This window comes from Xyrauchen texanus, chromosome 23 (assembly GCF_025860055.1).
Source record: "Xyrauchen texanus isolate HMW12.3.18 chromosome 23, RBS_HiC_50CHRs, whole genome shotgun sequence".
NCBI classification, from domain to species: Eukaryota; Metazoa; Chordata; class Actinopteri; order Cypriniformes; family Catostomidae; genus Xyrauchen; species Xyrauchen texanus.
Window position 1 is genome coordinate 29,730,389 of NC_068298.1, and position 20,362 is coordinate 29,750,750.

At 39.8% G+C, this 20,362-nt stretch overlaps 1 protein-coding gene across 1 annotated transcript in view; it reads left to right on the forward strand.

Moving 5' to 3' along the window:
• Positions 1–20,179, forward strand: part of LOC127663004 (girdin-like) — a 42,739-nt gene extending 22,560 nt beyond the window's left edge. The window contains exons 15-29 of the mRNA XM_052154381.1: positions 1,115–1,762; positions 4,311–4,490; positions 5,661–6,001; positions 6,111–6,237; positions 7,982–8,362; positions 8,552–8,713; positions 13,265–13,542; positions 14,323–14,466; positions 16,001–16,187; positions 17,144–17,289; positions 17,396–17,509; positions 17,968–18,119; positions 18,978–19,280; positions 19,720–19,785; positions 19,883–20,179. Of these exons, the coding sequence (XP_052010341.1) occupies positions 1,115–1,762; positions 4,311–4,490; positions 5,661–6,001; positions 6,111–6,237; positions 7,982–8,362; positions 8,552–8,713; positions 13,265–13,542; positions 14,323–14,466; positions 16,001–16,187; positions 17,144–17,289; positions 17,396–17,509; positions 17,968–18,119; positions 18,978–19,280; positions 19,720–19,785; positions 19,883–19,935 (3,282 nt within the window). The 3' untranslated portion in view covers positions 19,936–20,179. The remainder of the gene's footprint in view (positions 1–1,114; positions 1,763–4,310; positions 4,491–5,660; positions 6,002–6,110; positions 6,238–7,981; positions 8,363–8,551; positions 8,714–13,264; positions 13,543–14,322; positions 14,467–16,000; positions 16,188–17,143; positions 17,290–17,395; positions 17,510–17,967; positions 18,120–18,977; positions 19,281–19,719; positions 19,786–19,882) is intronic.
• The last annotated feature ends 183 nt before the right edge of the window (positions 20,180–20,362 follow it).

Genomic DNA, 20,362 nt, shown 5'->3' on the forward strand with positions numbered 1-20,362 from the left:
CCCAGTAGGGGACGATGTGCACTAAGAATATGAATCACCTTAAATGAAGAAGAAGAATGTGAAAGTGATAATGAAGTGGAGATTGACTGAGCAGGGAGGAGAATTTATCATCAAAAAAGACTTGTAAATATGTATCTGTTTCTCACCCACACCTATCATATCGCTTCAGAAGATATGGATTTAACCACTAGAGTTGTCTGGAGTACTTTTATGTTACCCTTATGTGGATTTTGGAGCTTAAAAATGGTGGCACCCATTCACTTGCATTATATTTAGCTGAGAAATACATCTAAAAATCTTCATTTGTGTTAAGAAGATGAAAGAAAGTCATATACATCTTGGAATGTATGAAGGTGAGTAAATGATGTGAGAAATTTCATTTTTGGGTGAACTATCCCTTTAATGTCTTGAAATTTAAGCGATTGACAGCCCTAATTATAATATGAAATGTGTGGTTACAGGTGTGCGTTTATACTCGTTTCACAGCTTCAAACGCATCTCATGATGTCGAACTATTAATTTTATGATTTGTGATAATGATCAGCAGATTGTACATTATTCTATTACCGAATAAAGAAAGAAATAGACACAAAATATTGATTTGAGTTTAAATCATTTTATAATGAAACAAGAGACACAAAACTAGCGTTGACAGTTTAGCGGTCATTATACAAAAATATTTCACTGCAGAATGCTGCAATTTACCAGTCAGAATCAAGTATTCCAGAAAGCTGTTTACCTTATTTTCCAGTAAAAATAATTAAACATTCTAAAAAAAAGATACATGTACTTAAAAAGCAAAAACAAATGTAAGATAATTTGAAAATATGTCTTCTAAGAATATATATTGAATTAATAAAAAAAAATCTCCATTGGCAAATAGTTTTTTATTGTGCTAAGCTGAAACCCAATTAATTTATGTTGTATTTATGCATAATACAAGAAAAAACGATCAATCTTACACACATTTGCTTCTCAAGTCATTTAACAGTGCTTTTATTTGAAAACAAGACATTAATATTGACAATGCAAAAAGGTTTTCTGCAGTGGACTTTCATGTTGTCCTTGTCTCAACTTTTGAATCGAGTCATTTTAATTCTCTTTCAACTCTTAGATGGAGTGTCTGAAGAAAGAAAATAGCCACTTGAAGATAAATCTGGCAGATCTGAGGACAAAACAGAAGCAGGAAGACCTCGAGGTGGAGAGAACAGTCACAGAGGGAAAAGAAGAGAAAAAGGAAATAATCCTGAGAGGAGAATGTGAGGGAAAAGACACAAAAAGAGAGAAAGAGGATGGAAAAGAAGAAAGAGAGCAAGACATAATAAAAGCCCAGAGAGAGGATGGAGAGGGGGGAGAGGGGGGCAGCGTAATCCTCTGTGAGAGAAAAAAGAAAGTTATTGTTGATATGAAAACCAAAGAGAGAGGCGAGACTGAGGGTGAGAAAGACATAGATAAGAAAGATGTCACAGAGGAGACATTCCAGCCATCAGAGTACAACACTGAAGCCCAGAAAACCACACAGAAAGAGGAGACAGAAGAAGATCAATTCTCCATGGACACCCTCATCCTACATCAGCAGCTTCAGCAGGCCCTGGAAGAGGCTGATAGACAGAGCACTCTAGCCCAGGATCTGCGGTCTAAACTGGCAGAACAGAGTAAGAAGGTCTTGGAGGTCGAGCATAAGATGGTTTTACTGGAAGCTGAGAACCAGAGGCTGAAGAAGGCAGCAGAAAGCCTCATGGAGGCTAGGAAACAGATAGAGGTAATGAACCATTATGTTATGACAAAAAACCTAATTACTACAAGATTACTTTACATTACAGCACCAGTAAAATCTCTTTCACCATCCACCCACAGAGATATAATGGTCTAGACAATAACAGCAACTGAAGTAAAAAAAAGAAAGCCCCTGCCACTCACAATTAAGAAGGACATCTAGTAATGTTACTAGACTCTTGTTAAATAAGACAATTTCTCACTTTGACACGCAGCCCCTAATCAGGCTAATCAAGCCCTTGAGAGGGATAAAGGCGACCCGAGGCGGCAGTTCGAGAGAGAGTTACGGGCAGCTGCCCTGCATGTGTTTATGTTGGTGTTTTTTGTTTTATTAAAAGATTATTTATATTGTCAAGCTGGTTCTCACCTCCTCCTTTCCACTGAACTTTCTTACACTGGTGCCGAAATCCGGGAAGGAGGAGGGATGCACCGTAGTGGAGTCCTCGCCACTACAATCCACCCCAACGGAGCAGACGCGGCCATCTGCTGGGGGACGGAGGAGACCGGTCGCCTGAGAGCTGAGGAACGGCCGCCGACCGTCAGGAAACAGAATTTGCATGCCCCTCCCCCGGACATACGGGTAAAAAAGGAGGGAAGCATGCATCTGTTCAGACAGATTTTTTTCTTCGGAGCCGAGCGGTTGTGTTTCATCTTTCTCAAGATGCCCTTCCGTCTTTGTGTCATTCCTGGATGCGGTCATTACCTCTTCGCTTCTGATGGCTATGGGTGCTGCCTCACGGTCTGGGCAGCGATCACACCAAGGCAGCGTTTTTGGATGGTTCATGTTCTCACTGCAAGAACGTGACCATGGCAACGTTGCGGTCACGGCTTTCCTTCTTCCGGCAGAAAACCACTCTAGCCACCCCCCACGCCGCGCCTTCTACCTATGGGTATAGGGCCGGCGATTGCAGGAGAATAACAGGCATGGTTTCGCCGGGTAAATCCCAGCAGACCACCCGTTCCCCAGCATGCTCGTCTGCCCCCGTCCGGTTCCGAGATGAGACCGGCTCGACTTACGGCCAGTCTGATGACACTTTCGGAGCTCCCGAGCTGGATGAGAGTTTCGCCACTGCATCAGAGAACGTCTTGCCAGACTCTAACACTGAGGACTCGACTGGGCTATTGCCTTCGGGTGTGCCGGCCATATGCTTGCCCAGGCCGCCCAGTTTTGGGCTGGACTGGAACCCTCCGTCCTCCCATCAGCCCTCGTGGCTAGACGATTTGTTCCTGGGTTTGGGGCACCACTCACAGCCCCCCAGGTTCCTTTCTACCCGGAGGTGCATGATGAGATGAAGTAGTTGTGGAAGGCACCTTTCACTGCCCGAAACCAACTTCCTCGCTCATCCGCTCTCACTACCCTTGATGCCAGGGTGGGACACAGGGACATGGAGATCCCCCAAATGGATAAGACAGTTGCGGTGCATCACCACCCTAAAGTGGCAGATACTATGCAAGTGGTGATTACTGCTTTTGGAAAAGGTCATGAGGCATCAGGGTATTACTCCCTGGAGCTTCAACTTCTCTCAAGAGATTATGGGAGAAAGATTAAACTTGAAAATAGAGGAGAGAATGTGGGCTAGGATTCTAAAAAAGGTCAAATCTGCATCAAGAGACGCAAGGGTGCGCCTTATGCGATTCAAGATTTTACATCGTTCTATTGGACCCCCTCTAGATTGTATAGGCTTGGTCTTAAAGAAACACCCACCTGCTGGTGATGCTAATCAGAGGATGGAGCCATACCCCATGTCTTTTGGGGGTGTGTTAAGATCCAAGAGTTTTGGTTGAAGGTTCAGAGTATGGTGTGTGATGTATTGGGCACTTAGTTATCATTTTGCCCCAGGCTCTGTATTTTGGGCAATGGGGCGGTCATCAATGTTGAGAATAGACACATAAAGAGTTGTTAATGATTGCCAGACAGATATTTTTAAGGGGATGGAGGTCGGCTGGAGCACACTCATTTCAGGAGTGATGCTCAGAGATGGGAAGTGTTGCGGCCTTTGAAGTAGGGTCATTTAGATGACTGGGGAAGTTTAACTTGTTCTTGGAGAAATGGGGTAGATATCTGTCATTTATGGAAGTGTGATTATTATTATTATTTGTGTGTGTGTGTGTGTGTGTGTGTGTGTGTGTGTGCTATATCATGTACGACCACTAGAATATTGTTGGGGGCCAGGGTGGGATTGGGAATTGGGAGGTGGAGGGGTAATAGTGGGGGTTAATGTTGATTCTGTGTTTATATGTTTTGTTTTTCTATGTTCAAATATGTGAATCAAATAAAAAATTGTTAATCTGAAAAAATGAAAGAAAAGAAGGTACAAGTCAAAATACATTTTTGTGGTAATTAACATTATGCCACAAATGCTATCGATTGAGTTTAACTTGGATTAAACCTGGAATATTCCTTTAATGTCTTAATGTTACCAGTGAGCAACTTTATAGAAAACGTGCCTTAACGTTTTTAATGTCTTTTAACCTCCAGTTGGCAAACTAAAGGTTAAAATCCACTGTGCTAAATAACACCTTAGGTCTCTCAGGTTTTGCAGGGTGAATCTATGCAGCAGGACGAGGAACTGATGCGTCTGCGTAGTCAGGTGGAGTTTCAGAAGATGGAGGTGGCGGTGATTGCTCAGTTAGAGGGAGAGAGAGCAGCACTGGAAAGAGAGAGAGAGACACTCAGAGCCAGCATAGACTCACTCAGGGCTGCAGTACGCAAGGTGAGACAGATTTCTTTTTTTACTGTGAAAGAAAAGACATTAATTACATCACTGGGGAAACATTTTGATGAAAGTTATGCTATAACAATGACTGAATATAAAAGACACAATAGGCTTGGTGAGGTGTGCAATATTTTTTCTAAGTAATCAGACTCAAATATTTGTTTGAAAATGTCCCATAGATTTAAAGGGATAGTTCATCATTTACTCACCCTCATGCCATCCCAGATGTGTGACTTTCTGTCTTCAGCAGAACACCAGCATATATTTTTTAGAAGAATAATCTCAGCTCTGTAGGTCTATACAATGCAAGTGAATGGTGACCAGAACTTTAAAGTTCCAAAAAGCACATTAATGCAGCATAAAAGTAATCCATGTGACTACAGTGATTAAATCCATATCTTCAGAAGCTACTTGATAGGTGTGGGTGAGAAACAGATCAATATTGAATGTCTTTTTTTTTTACTATAAATTCTCCTGCCTGCCTTGTAGGTGGCAATATGCATGAAGAATACGACTTGCCAAAAAAAAAAAAAAGGATGTGAAAGTGGAGATTTATGGTACAAAAGGACTTAAATATAGATCTGTTTCTCATCCACACCTATCATATTGCTTCTGAAGTCGTATGCATTACTTTTTTGTTGCCTTCGGGTGCTTTTTGGAGCTTCAAATTGCACTTGCATTGTATGGACCAACAGAGCTGAAATATTCTTCAAAAATCTATGTGCTCTGCAGAGGAAAGAACGTCATACACATCTAGGATGGCATGAGGGTGAGTAAATGATGAGAGAATTTTCATTTTTGGGTGAACTATCCCTTTAAATTGAAGGAATTGACCAGAATATCATAGAGACTTGGGTTGGCCTCTTTTGACTTGGGAATGAATTTAACCACTTAGCAATGCCCTAGCAACCTTCCAGAACACCCTAGCTACTGTATTGCAATGTGTTAACAACCACTCAAAATACCTTAGCAACCACATATTAATACCCTGGCTACCACCCATTACATCTTAGCAATGTGACAGTGAGGTTTCCATGGGCAAGCACCACTCATATTTACTGTAGAAAATATAAAAGTTGATAACTAGCCTCTAAATTTAGATAAAATAGATTTTTTTTCATATTTTACATTTTAACCATAGGCAACAAAACTATTTCTGACTCATAGGGTGATCAGTTGGAGCTGATCAACCAAAACCTTAAGGCCGACCTCGAAAGATTGGGGCGGAACTTAGAGTCTGCCAAGCGGTGTGAAGAAGAGATGGAAGCTGAACTGCGGGAATCTAGCCTGGAGGTGGAGTCTCTGACCAGAGGGCGGGAAGAAGCAATCCTTGAAGTCACGCGATTGGAGCAAGAGAAGGAGTCGTGTCAGGCAGAGCTGGACAGCCAACGGCGTGATCAAAGACAAAGAGAACGAGAGATGGCCCGACTCAGGCAACAACTGGAGAGTACGACCTCTGCCCTAGAGCATGGTAACCAAAGAGCCTGCAGCCTAGAGGCACAAAACAGGTACTATATTGCTGGTTGGCACTTTTGCACAAGTTTTCTTATCTTGTGAAACAAATAGCATCATGCGTATAAGAACGTCATGTATATCAATCACTATATCTGCCCACAGACGGTTGGGTCAGGAGCTTTCCCAGCTCAAAGAGACATATGCACAGTTAGAGGAGCTGCAGAAGGAAAACCAGCAGCTCAGTACACTCAACGCTGAGAGCAAGACCCAGATTAACTTTCTAGAAAAGGTTTGTGTATATGCGAGGTCTGAATGATAAAGGCAATTACTACAGCTCTGCAGTACACCTTAGTTTTGCAATTATGTTTGCCTGGACGTCCCTTGGTGCTGAATGCTACAGAAATGAGCCACTTTATATAATGTTTTTTCAACCAGGAACTGTTCTCTAGTTCCTTTAACTCAATTAGTCTAAAGCTCCTTAGATAACTGTGCTTAAAATGCATCTTGGTGAGAGTATTTAAAGGTGCTGTAAGCAATTTTTATGTAATTGCATGCAAAAAAGCCCTTATGTACCACATATAACTGAAATATCCCACATGTCTGTGACAGCGCTAGTCTCTGTAAACAGTAGATTATTTAGCCAATCAGAAGACTGTCACAGACAGTCATTGTGTGTGTTCAAAGTGGAGCCCATTGATGGGAAGTAGGAACCTAAGTGTGGAGAATTTAAAGGGAATTATTCAAGTCAAATACCATATTCAGTTAAAAGGAATAGTCCGGGTTCAATACAGGTTCAACTAAATCAACAGCATTTGTGGCATAATGTTGATTACCACAAAAATAATTTTTGACTTACCCCTCCTTTTCTTTAAAAAAAAGCAAAAATCTGTGTAACAGTAATGCATTTACAATGAAAGTGAATTGGGCCAATTTTTTAACACTAAAATACTCACTTTTTCCAAACGTATAGACACAAGACACAAACAATATCTGTGTTAACATGATTTATGTGTGATAAATCATGTAAACCCTAAAATGACTTTAAAAATTACAATTTAAACAATTTTACAGCTCAAATAATACATGAGTTTTAACAGAAAAATTTATGTAAGTGCTTTTATAAAATTATAAGCTTCATATTTCTCCACAAATTGGCCACGTTCACTTCCATTGTAAATGCCTCACTGGAACCTTGATATTTGCTTATTTTAAAGAAAAGGAGGGACGAGTCGAAATTCATTTGGTGATAATCAACATTATGCCACAAATGCTGTCGATGGAGCTCAACTTGTATTGAACCCAGAATATTCCTTTAATAAGCAGTTGCCAAGTGACAACACTGACTTGATGTGCTGCTGCTCCATTTCTGATTACAACAGTCAACTGTACGGTTCAACTGTATCTTTGGAGGGCGGGGTTTTGGAAAGAGGGGCGTGTCTAATTTAGTAACTAGAGCCACGTTTTTTGGCCAAAAATGTATATTAAGCATTTATTAAAAAATCTCATCAATGCATAATGCATTATATAATTTACAATATCCTATACATTTTTTAATCAAACTCAATTTCGACAATTTCTGATACGGTTTTAAGTGTCTAATTTTCTTTAGTTATGTCCATGTATGTGGTTACAGACACCAGTGAAAATTGCCCTCAGTAACTTAAACTTGTCCCGTCACGCCTGCACTCCACTACAGTGTCTCAGAAGAGACGCATCATGTGATCTCTGCTCCTGTTTGTACTTGAAGCATTGCATCACTCCTCATTTGCAAAATGTTCAACTTTTTGTAACTTTGTCACGTATCACTGCAAATCTCCTGCTCTATTTGAAAATGAATCTCTACTAATCGCAGGTAGTGTGAATGACCCCTAAATCTGGCACAAGTTCCAGAATGACATCACTTATAGCACCTTTAAAGTGTTCAAATGAAAGCTGTAATTGGGAAAATGTTCTTAACAAGATTCTTGTTTGGTTTTGGATTAAGCTGTTAAGATACAGCAGTTGTCTAACTTTGATATCCCAATCACAACCAGGAACTGGCTAATGAAAAAGCCCAGTCCCAGGAGTTATCCAATCAAGTGGTACTGCTGAACCACACACTTGAGCAGCTGCAGACCAAGCTTAAAATGGCAGCTACACAACAGCACCGATCTAGTCCAGAGGTCACTTCATCTCCAACTGACTCTCACACACAGAGGATAGAAGACTCTGTATCAAACAGACGGTCTGTACCACTGGCAGGAGGCCCCGAGGAGTCTGCTGTCAGTATTGGAGATAAGGTTAACCACAACCAGAGCTCTGGGCCCACATCTCTCTGTACAGAAAAAGACTCAATAAACAAAGGGAACAAACAACATCAGACAACATCAGAGCCTGCCACAGCAAGCCAGGAACTGATAAATACAGAGAGGGAGGTGAGATAAAATGCAGAATAATACCCCTTGAAATGTCATTACATTTGTGGCCCCACAGGGATACCTAATGCCTGTCTTTAATTAAACATTATTAATGCTGTCCAGAGATTTAGATTACTTTCTGAATGAACGGATAATAACTGCCCTTTGATTCGCCCGCTGAATTCTCTGCCTCCGGTTTTATCCCAGAATGCAGTTCTGCAGCGTGAGCGGGAGGTGTTGCTGTCTCAGCTCAACCAGTCTCAGTCAGCCTCCGCTCAACACAGAGAGCAGTTGGTCACCCTGCAGCGCCACTCCATCTCGCTGCAAGAGAACTGTGCTAAATTACAGGCCCTCAACACCAAACTACAGGTGAGTGTGATTAAGTGTGGGTTGCTTGTCTCAAAATGGACCCACTGATGCTGAACAAAATGGTAATATATTTTAGAAAATTACATTTGTTTAAATCTGTAGTAGTTGTGTCTTGATTATAGGTGGGCACTCAAGGGTTTCAATCACACTGTTGGCAGAGCATAAAACCACACCACTTGAAATTATACAGGCTTTTCATAGGCTCGTTATTAACACCTCACTGACTACACTTTCTCATTTTGTTATACGGATCTCTACTTGATTCTGATTGGTCAATCATGGCATTCATTGTGATATTTCGGAATAATGACTATTGTCTTTGGCAACACTCTTGTTCTATCACATATCACTCTGTGGTCTCTACAAGTAACATAATAAAATAATTAACACAAAAATAATATTTTTTATGTCCACGTATTTATGTATTTGGTAAGTAGAAAATGTTAATTCCAAACAACCTTTTGACTAGGAACAATGGATTGGTATTCACACTGGGTGTACGGAGCAAGGTAAGTGCTTCGAGCCATCTCTCAGCACCAGAGCCTCGGGATGCGCTTTTGCCTCCTGACGCCGCATTGCCTGCTCCGCCCCGCTGCAAAGCCCCACCAGGTACGTCAAAAACAGTCGTCCACTTAGTGCCCCTAGCACGGAGCTTGGATGCGTGGCTTTCACTTCCCAACCCGTAGCGCTGGCTGGCCGGGACCATCCGACTCGATTATGTGATCCAGTTCACCAGGCCCCCGCCCCCTTTCTCCGGCGTCCGCTGTACCTCAGTGTACGGTGAAGACGCCAACACCCTGCATGCGGAGATCGTGACCCTTCTACTCAAAGATGCATCCAGCTGAGATGAAGGAGGGTTTCTACAGCCCTTACTTCATCGTACCCAAGAAAGGCGGTGGCTTACGACCGATCTTGGACTTGTGAGTTTTCAACCAGGCACAAACTCCCGTTCAAAATGCTCAAGATTGGTTCGCAGCGGTAGACTTGAAGGACGCGTACTTTCACGTCTCTATCTTGCCTCGACACTGACCCTTTCTATGGTTCGCCCCTTGCGGATCAGAGCACACTCAACGAGAAGTGTGGCATCCTCGTGGGCACTGGCCAATGGCACCTCCCTAGCAGACAAATGCAGAACAGCGGCTTGGGCAACACTCAATACCTTTACGAGATTTTACAATCTCAGGTCTGAGCCAGTAGAACATCGGTAACGCATAAGCAACTGACCGGGGGCACCGCTTGCATCTAGCGCCTTTTCCCTCCACTGAGGCGATCACGTGCGCTCTTATCCCTGGAGACCCCACTAACTCGGCTCCCTGGATGACTCCTCCCTAGCCCTCTGGTCCATGAATTCAGTGGAGGAATTCCCCGACCAGACCCAACTACGGGTACTGAAACTACTCTGTAGTGGAATAGGTGCTCCAAAGGACGGGCCCCTGTGTGTATTTTGTGTGATACGGTCCCTTGCGAGCGGACCTGCGTCTCCCTTGGGCAGTCCCCACTGCCCCCCGGTCGCCGTGTTGTTGCAACTCCTCCCTCTCAGCAGGTAGGATCTACCACCGTGCCATTTTCCACATGTGGCCTGAAAACCCAAGCGATGTATTTGACCACTTTTTACCTCCCCTAGCCTGGGCAGGAGTGGTCTCCGTGGGGTCTTTTCCCCCTGAAAGAATAGGAGTTGGAAAAGAACACCTTCCCCGATGCATGTGATAGCGTTAAGATGGACCCAGCCGCTTTAATTCTATGTGAGAAACATAGAGAGAGAAAAGGTGCGGCTGGCACGGCTTGCTCCCATGCTTGGAATGTGGCCTTGTTCCCCCCTTTGGGGTGCCAGGAACCAGAAGGTTATGACGATTTTATGGGGCGTTGGCGAAGGGTACATGCAGTCTGACGTGGCCTGTCGCTTTTAAATATGGACCCCTAGTGTCTCTTCTTCGACACAACGTCAAAGTGAGTGACAGATGGGGAACATATAGGTCACTATTGTAACCTCCTTTCCCTGATGGAAGGAACGAGATGTTGTGTCCTCCTGGCCACGACGCTGAACCGAGCCACTGTTATGGCCGAACCTCAGTCTTGGCTCCTCAGGGCAAAATCCATAATGGACAGACACAGTTCCCTCCCTATATACCCGTATGTCCGGGGGCGGCACATGCAAATTGTGTCTGCCAATTTCTCATTGGCCTTTTCTCAAGTTCAGAGATGCGTGAGGCTCTCAAGACAGACCCCTAGCGTTGCTTCGACACAACGTCTCGTTCCCTACATCAGGGAACAGTGGTTACAATAGTAACCTAGACGTTTTACTTAAACATAAATTGACTGGCTGGAAGAACATAATATAATAATATGGATGTTCCAAGGTGCCAGCCCCCCCTTTTTTTTTTTTTTGTAGCCCCAATGCATTGCCAAAGCATACATACTTATTCAAGCACAAAGGCTAATGGATATTTCTCTTAGGGGTGTTATTTTACTGTGTACAGGTTGTTGTTTTTCATAAAAAATACACTGTTCAATCCTGGCAACATTGTACATTTAATATGTACAATGCTTCAAAAGTTTATTTTTTTATTTTTATTTGACTTCTCATTAGACAGACAAGTGAAGGTTGATGTGAGATGATAAAGAACAGAGGAGTTGGTTAGAAACATCATGAACACTAACCACAAACAAAAATGTAATGGGGGGTTTTAAAATATGTTTCAAAATGTCACTATAGCTTTCGCAAAGATGATATCATGATTTTAAATGTTAATTTTCCCCTAATGCCTTGCATAGAACAGCGTTTTACCGTAAAACTAGTTAGTTAAGTGAGCCTGCTCTTGATCTCCCAGAATGTAACATTTTTAACGGCAAACTATTGTATTTAAGAATCACAGTGGATTTCTGTAAGAATTTGGCCGTAAATTTACAGCAATTGTTTACAGTGTACTTTTGGGGCATATAGGGAATGTGGTAGACTGTGGGAGGTGCTCCAGCCTATGATTGGTCAAAAACCAATGACACACAAAGCATTGAGAAAGGAAAGGAGTTCCACAGCCACCATTTGTAAACAAACTAGCTGCTAGCCTGCCACTCAAAGTATTCAAAGAGGATCACCCGTTTCACATGTGTTAGACTTCTTAGATCTTCTTTTTGTGAACTGTTGGCTGTTCCAAATTCCAGGTGTAAAACTAAAGGATTCTGCTGAATCTGTGTCTGTTTTTCAAGTGTCTTTTGAAATCTCATGTATAGACATGCCTTTACTATGTGAATGTGTTGTGTTTTGATTTTATGTTTTGTGAAGGTTTTTGTGCTATGCTATAAAAATAATTGTATTATTATTATTATTATTAATTCAATGCACATTTGCAGTAAATAAATAATTTAGGAATAAACACAATACATTATTTTTTAGAATTATAATGTAATGTGCCGATGCCTCATATTATATAATATACGTTTATTTACATTTTCTTAATGTATTTTATGTAATACATACAGTATATTAATTTAATGCTTTCAGGCATTAAAAATAGCAGTGAGTTTCAGCAATTTATTTGGACTTGCTCGTAGTAAAAATATCTCATAAAAAGACTACATGCAAAACCCTTCTATTAGTGTAGACAAACATATTGCCGAACCTCACTGCTTTTTTTTATTGCAAGGATAAAATAACACACACAGTATTTCTGTAAGTGTGCTTTTTTCTCACAGCACATAAGAAACCCTGAATTTGATACAAATATGCAATAATTAAATAGACCAAGAGGCTGTTTCTTCCTTAATATTATTTGTAATGTTATATATCATACTTAATGCCATACCTGTTTTACTTAATGTACATTATTTCATGTGTATTTATATCACTGTATCATAATGACAGAATACATGGGACAAATGTAACAGCGCTCTTTATTCATCTCACTCGCACAATAAACACAGATTTTATATTCCTCTAACTGCATCAAAAACATGGAAAGAACATTGTAAGGGGGTTAAGATGGGCAAGGAGGAGGCGAGAACCGGCTTGTCAATATAAATAATAATTTAATGAAACCTTAAACCAGAACACACAAACATAAACACATACACATGACGGACATGCCCGTAATTCTCTCTCTCTCGAACCGTCGTCACCGCCCGCCTTTATCCCTCGCGTGCCCCATCAGGCCGATTGGGGACCGGGCATGCGACATTCTAGCCCGGCCCGGCCCCCCTTCGCTACACAAACATAATAAAACAGTTATGCCAAATTAGAAAAATGATTGCCTTAACTGTGTTTAATATATTAATATCATGCATTGATTGCTCAATGCACAAGAATAAATGTTTGCAGATCAGCACCGCCTACTTTACAGGGATGAAATAGTTTTTCATTTAATTCATTTTGGTTTCGATGTGATTGTGAATAGACCTCTCGTCGGCAGTTCGTCTCGCAAATTTGTCACAAATTATTGATTCTGATTTGGCGCTCTGATATTTCTGAAGAATGACTGTACATCTAGGGATAAAGTGAAATCAGACCAGTCATCCGGGTATTGCAAGTCAATCACTTTTATAATTTTTCACTCTCAGGTGGAACAGGCATCTCTAATTTCCGAACATGCTTCAGTTTTGGCACGTTTCAATGAGAGCAAGGTTCGCTTGGCAGCTCTGGAGGGAGAATCAAGGGTGTGGCTAAAGGAGAAGGAGGAGTCAGTGATGCATCTGGAGGCTTTAAGGCGGGATCATGAGAGATTGACGGCTCTACAGCAGAGACAGGAGACGGAGCTTGAAGAGTTGCTGGTCAAACACAGTCGGCTGAAAAGCAACAGTCGCAGTCTAGAAGCTCAGTGTAAAGACACTGAGGCCAGGTACAGTGCTTTAGACAAGTTTCAAGAAATTCTTGAAGCACTATACATGAGGCTGTCAGCATACAATCAACAAGAAATCAAAATCAACCCTATTTACTTTCTAAAAGGAAAAGTTTATCCAAAAATGGAAATTCTATCATTACTGACTTAATTCTATCATTACTGTCCTAATGTCTCCCCAAACCCCTTTGACTTTCCTCTGTGGAACAGAAAAGTGTTAATTTGCCATAGAATGAAAGCGAGTAGTGACTGCTTTCTGTCAAGCTAAAAAAATAATAATAATCATTAAGAAAATTTAAGTTAAGCTATTCACTCTCAAATCAAATCAGACAAACTGACTCAGATCAGTTCTGGCTCCATTCTGGTATGGAATGCCCACTTTTCACAATCCAATCAATTCCTGACAGATCAAATCAAGTCCCGGCCTACATTTTTTTTTATCATTTATTATCCTGTTGTACTCAGAAATATGTCACACTACTTAAGTAAGATAGGCTGTGAATGCCGCTGCATCTTGAGTTTAACTTGAAATACGAAAACATATGGCAGCAAATCGATAAATACAACATTACTTGAATTGCAAAAATTGTATCAGAGGCTGAAAACATGCTTTACACCTAAACATTAAAGGACAGAGAAAACTGGAACATGTTATCAGTCAGTTGTTGCTCCATGAGTAACAGTATGTTGCTACACATTGTACATTTAATAAAAGTAATTTACGGTTTAGCAAACGATATTTCAAGCTTGTAAAATGCTCTAAACGCTGTGCTTGTCCAGATATAAGGAGCTGTTGGAGCGAAAAGCTCAGCTGGAGGAGGCAGAAGAATCGATACACCTGGAGAGAGAGAAAATGAAGAGAGTGACACAAGGGCAAGTGGAGAGCGAGAAGGAGCTGGAGAGACTGAGAACGGACAATGAAAGGTGAGAAGTCATAATTGATCGGACCACAACACTGGGTTGAAGTTACAGTTAAGCAGATTCATAGGAAAGAGAGAGGAAGTGATGCTGCCACCCACTAGAAAATCTTGTCACCCAGTGCACTGATGGTACGCCCCACAAAAGTTTCACCAGAGTGTGAGTCATAGCCCAGTTTCCAGTAGTTGTTGCCATGGCATGACAGCCTGTGAAAGTGTTTGTAAAGCTTGTTGCTTTGGTGAACAGAATGAAAGGAACAATTTACATAACATGCTCGTTAGAAGGGAGTTCACATTTATTCAGCATGTTCAGTTTGTTGGATGGCTGTTTTTTAGATTAGATTGGTGCTTTGATCATTTATTTTCTAGACGACAGGCTGAATGGATGGATGTAAAGAGACACTGTTGGGGTAAATCTCATGTAAACATGTCCAGGTTTTATGCCAAATTCAAAGACATTTTTTTTTCATTAAAAATGTAAAATGACTGGAAAAACATAGCCTGGTCTGATGAATCTGTATTTCTGCTGAGGTACACAGATGGGTGGGTCACTGCAGCTTCAGTTTTCTGTTCTTGGCTGACAGAAGTGGAACCCGACATGGTCTTCTGCTGTTTTAGCCCATCCGCCTCAAGGTTCGATGCGTTGTGGATTCTGAGATGCGATTCTGCTCACTACAATTGTAGAGTGGTTATTATAGTTGTTTAGTTATCTGAGTTACAGTAGCCTTTCTGTCAGTTCGAACCAGTCTGGCCATTCTCCGTTGACTTCTCTCATCAACAAGGCATTTCCATCCACAGAACTGCCGCTCACTGGATGTTTTATTGTTTTTGGCACCATTCTAAGTAAACTCTTGAGACTGTTGTGTGTGTCCCAGGAGATCAGCTGTTACAGAAATACTCAAACCAACCCATCTGAAACCAACAATCATGCCACGGTCTAAATCATTGAGATCACATTTTTTTCCCCTTTCTGATGCTTGATGACCACTTTTTATGGGTTTTTATGATAACAACCGGCTGACAGTACATTGTCGCACTTATTACATGGCTACTAATCAAATAAATATATATATGGAAATTAAATATTGATTTGCTTTGAAAGTTTGTAATTATGTGAGAACAAAGAAATTGCCGAACAGCTGAAATCCACATTCAGTTTGAGTTAGTCTCCCCATTATCCAGCTTATTACAAGACTACTATCCAAATAAATAAATGCACATGAAACATTGATGTGACTTGAAATTATTTTCTTATTTTATATATTTATTTATGTATATATATATATATATATACATACATACACACATTTATATACTGTATATGTATATATATATATATATATATATATATATATATATATATATATACTGTATATGTATATATATATATATATATATAGAAAATATACATAAATTATGTATATACATATATACATAAATATATAAATAAATAAAAACATATATAAATAAAATATGTCATAATGTTTTTATTTTTAATTTATGTTTTTTAAAAGCTCTTTGAATATATTGACGATCTGTAGATACCAGGGCCTGCAGAAGGAGTGGGTTCAGGTCCAATCCGAGTTGGTGGCTCAGAGTTCAATTCTGCGGGCAGAATTGAGTACAGCTCAGCTGGAACGGACCAGACTGGAGGGAAAACTCAATACCCTTAAAGAACACAACCAGCAGCTGGATCTCAACAATGTCCGTCTCAGCAGCCAGTATCAGGTCTGAATGCATGCTAAACATCATGACAGTTTTGTGTGTACATGTGCATGACATCTTTTCTTAACACATCACAAACCCTGGGTTTGTGAAATGTGACCTGCTCCATCATTGTGTCACTTTGACCCAGAAACACATTTTTAAATGAATGCACTAAAGTAAAAAGGAAGCATTTAAATTATTATATCAGCCGAAATTGTAATAATTATATCACAAAAAATTTTTGGAGTAAAACCAACATAACTGTATAATTAGAAAGCATAGACTGTACCTTTGACATTAGTGCATAAAGATCCAAATGTGTTTCTGAATCAAAGTGACTCCAAATGATTTAGCAGGTCACATATGTTCATGTGCTGTATGTCCCAGTTATGATTAAAAAGGAATTTGTGTTGTTTTAGTTTTTGCTAACATTTTAAAATTTTAGAACAACGTTAACAATAGTAACTGATAAGAAAATTATTTGTTTATTATTAAACATATTATTAATCATGTAAAATAATACTTAATTTGAATGTATCTGAATTTGTTGAATTATGTATTTATGCAGTAGTTTATACATTTACTTATGAGAGTAATTAAATACTTTTATAACAGATTAAGCCTTCTCTAATCTATTTTAAAAAATTCAATCCAGATAGGGCTTGTAACAAATGTAGGGTTATTTGCAACCTTTGTAAGGCAGAATGTAATTATAATTGAAGCATGACTGTTGTGGTAATCAAACATCTTTGACATATATTATTTTGATGTTGATTCTTATAAGAGGAACTGAATGTATTTAAACTAAATGCATTATTTGACAATAAATATATCTAGATGCAAATATCAACAAATTAGAAAATTGATATTTATCACATTAACTACACTATAAAACTAAATATCATGAGATTAATCATGGTTAATTATTCTAATCTTCTGACAGCCAAAGTATTTAAACAGATATATGTGTGTTATAGCTCCTTACCCAGCTGAAGGTAAACATGGAGGAGGAGAACCGACATCTAGTAGAGCAGAACCAGAGTCTCGCCAAAGAGAACAAATCTCTGCTGGAGAGCAGCCTAGAGAGCCGAGACCAACACCACAACCAGCAGAGAGAGTACCTGTACGAACACAAACACACATTCACATGCACTCTTTAGGGAGCATCTGCATCAGTGAACAGCCTTCATTATTTCTCTCCCATTTGTCCATCTCTCTCTCCACTTCAGTGATAAACTCAATGAGCTGCGCAGGGAGAAGCAGAAGCTGGTGGATAAGATAATGGACCAGTATCGAGTTCTGGAACCAGGGCTGCCTGGCATGTGCCCACCCAAACAACCAAAGTTAGTCAGCATTTAACATCTGCCTCTAGCAGACCTCTTTACCACAGACTCACTGGATCTGAATCATAAGCCAAGTGCACACTGCAAGACTGAATCTCATTGGCCTACGCACATTTTAAGACAGTTTCTTGTTTGCTGTCATGTTGTTGTGTGCTTTACCCAACTAATTGCAGACTAATTGGGTCAATGAGCATGTTTACATGCACACTGATTACTATATGAAATCAGTTTATTAAAAAACAATCTGACTTTTGGCTTACTCTCTGCTTTTGAAATCAAAACATTAACATTCATGCACAAATTTTGCCCACCCTAAGAGCAGTGCTTAAGGCGTTTACATAAAAAATGAAATGGGGGTAGTTGTGACTTACCCCGATAAAGGAAACATTTTGAGGTGTTCACATGACCTTGACTTTACTCGCCACCCTTCAATCACCTAAATTCTTTTGTGGCTGCAGGAAGTCGAACTGGATAGCAGACCGCATGAAGAAGCTGATAAAACCGAAAGGTGGAAGTAAAGAAGGTCGTCCTCAATTCATTGCTGCTGGCAGTATAGAGAACCTCGCAGATGTGATAGACGGTGCACACACCTCTCCATCTCCAGCGCGTGGTGAGAGCCACAGGGCTGGAAGGCCCAGCGTAATAACATTAGATGTATTATAGCACAGAGTGGAAGAGAGTGCCAATAAGTTAAAACCGCAGGGTTTCCTGGACTCTGTAAAATACAAAAAAGGTCCCCAAAAGCCCATAACAATGAATGATGCTGTTCCCTTACCACGGTAGGCCATTCCGTGCTTGGATCCTAACCAGACATAGTAATTCTGTATTTATGGGAAGGAGCAGTGGAATGCAGTTTGTAGATGTCATTAATATTGTGCAGATTGTATACAGCAGAGTGTAGATATCAATGATATTTATGAAGATGTAAATACTGAAGTGTGTACTGTATGTGTACAGTACTGTGTAAAGGTTCTCATTCTCAGTGATTATTCTGAATAGATTATCATTACTGCAGTGCAGTATTTGTATTACTGTATAAAAGTGAAGAATTACTATAATATAATGATTACGTTTTATAAAATCAGCATATTTTATCAACATACATTACAGGGAGTAGAACACTATTGTAAACACTTTACCATTTAAATAAGCCATTATGTTTTCACATTAAAATAATACAAATGAACTATTATTATATTTTATTTTTTTGCATTAAAGCAATGGGCATTTGTGGGAAAAACATGCTTACAGAGATGTCTTCTAAAAAATTATAATTGTTCTAAAAAATTCTCTTTATGCAAAATATAATTTCTTATTCTTTTATTTTTGGTAAAATATGACCCAGCCATATTTTAGTTCTTTACAGGTTTCCTAAGATTCTCAGATAAATACCTATTTCTAAAGAGAGAGACTAAAAATATTTCATTTTTATTTAGTAAAATGCACCTTTAACTATTTCACCCCTCAGATCATGAGCAGGACCCCATCAGTGCGCCAGTCTCCCCGAATCCACTCAGGAGAGTTTCATTCCAGCCTGAATCAGAAGACCAACCCAAGGCGAATCTGCGGTCCGGTCGGCGTAAGTTGGGCTCCAGACATGGCTGGGCTCTCGGCAGGGGCAGAGGAGGAGTTTCCCAGTCCTTCAGTCCTGGAGACCAGCACACACAGCCTCGCATTCGCCTACGCTCCTCCCAAGCAAGCGCCATAGCCCTCTGGGAACATGACAGGAGCCCTACACACAGCCAGGACAGCCTGAGCGAGGAGGGTAGAGGTGAGAGAGAGAAAGAAAGGGATAGAGATATATATACTACATGAACAATGAGGATGGGATAATGAAAATATGAACATGTTAGAATAAGAATATGACTTCAAATAAGATGTACTGTATTTCTCTGTATTTTTTTTGTTTCATTTTGAGAATAATCTCTGTGTGGGTGCATACTTAGCTATAGATTGGTAACCAAATTGTTCCCAAAAGTGAGCTAAATAATACCTCCCTTTGAGGACATGTGGGGGTGTCGTCAGTTGGAAAATTGATTAATAAATATAGCAAAATGCTGTTTTATTTTGTTTTTTTAGGGGAAAGGTTAGGATTAGTCTATATTGATTTTAATTAGCTTTATTTAAAAACTTTAGAAGTCTGTGGTATGTCCACAATTAGAAAGCTATGTAAACATGTGTGTGTGTGTCTATGTGTGTGTGTGTTTTAGTTGCGAGTGAGGAGAACATCTCACCTGAACACTTAAACGTCAGCCGTGTTTCATCGGGACCTGAAGGTAAGTCTACAGAATTAAAGTGATTTATTTTATATACCTTAGCATCTGTAATAAATCCAAAAAAACCATTACATTTCTTTCTGTTTCTCTCCTTTAGATTTTCACTCCAGTTTTGACAAGCCACAAGACTCAGAGCACAAACAAGAGTAAAGCAATCAAAGTCTGTTAATGTTCATTTAACTACTTGTATGTATCCATAGGTTTTTACAGTTTTGCATAATACAACATTCATAAGGCATATATTTACACAAACAAATAAATGAATTATATCACATATGTAATTACTCTTCCATAATAAGTACATGCCATATATTTATATCTGAATTTATATTTAAATCTGTAATTCAATGTGTAACTTTTCACTCCAATTGCTATGCTAATATTCAAATTTATAGTTCAAAATTGTATTAAATTAGAAAAATTATAATTGGAAGCATTTTCACTCGTGGACTTAGATAATTTAACTATGCAGGGTTATATATATATATATATTATACTATAGTGTATAGTGACAGAGGCTGCAGTTTATATTACTCAGCACTATGGGGCAGTGTAATGCCCAGTGGTTTACGTGCTT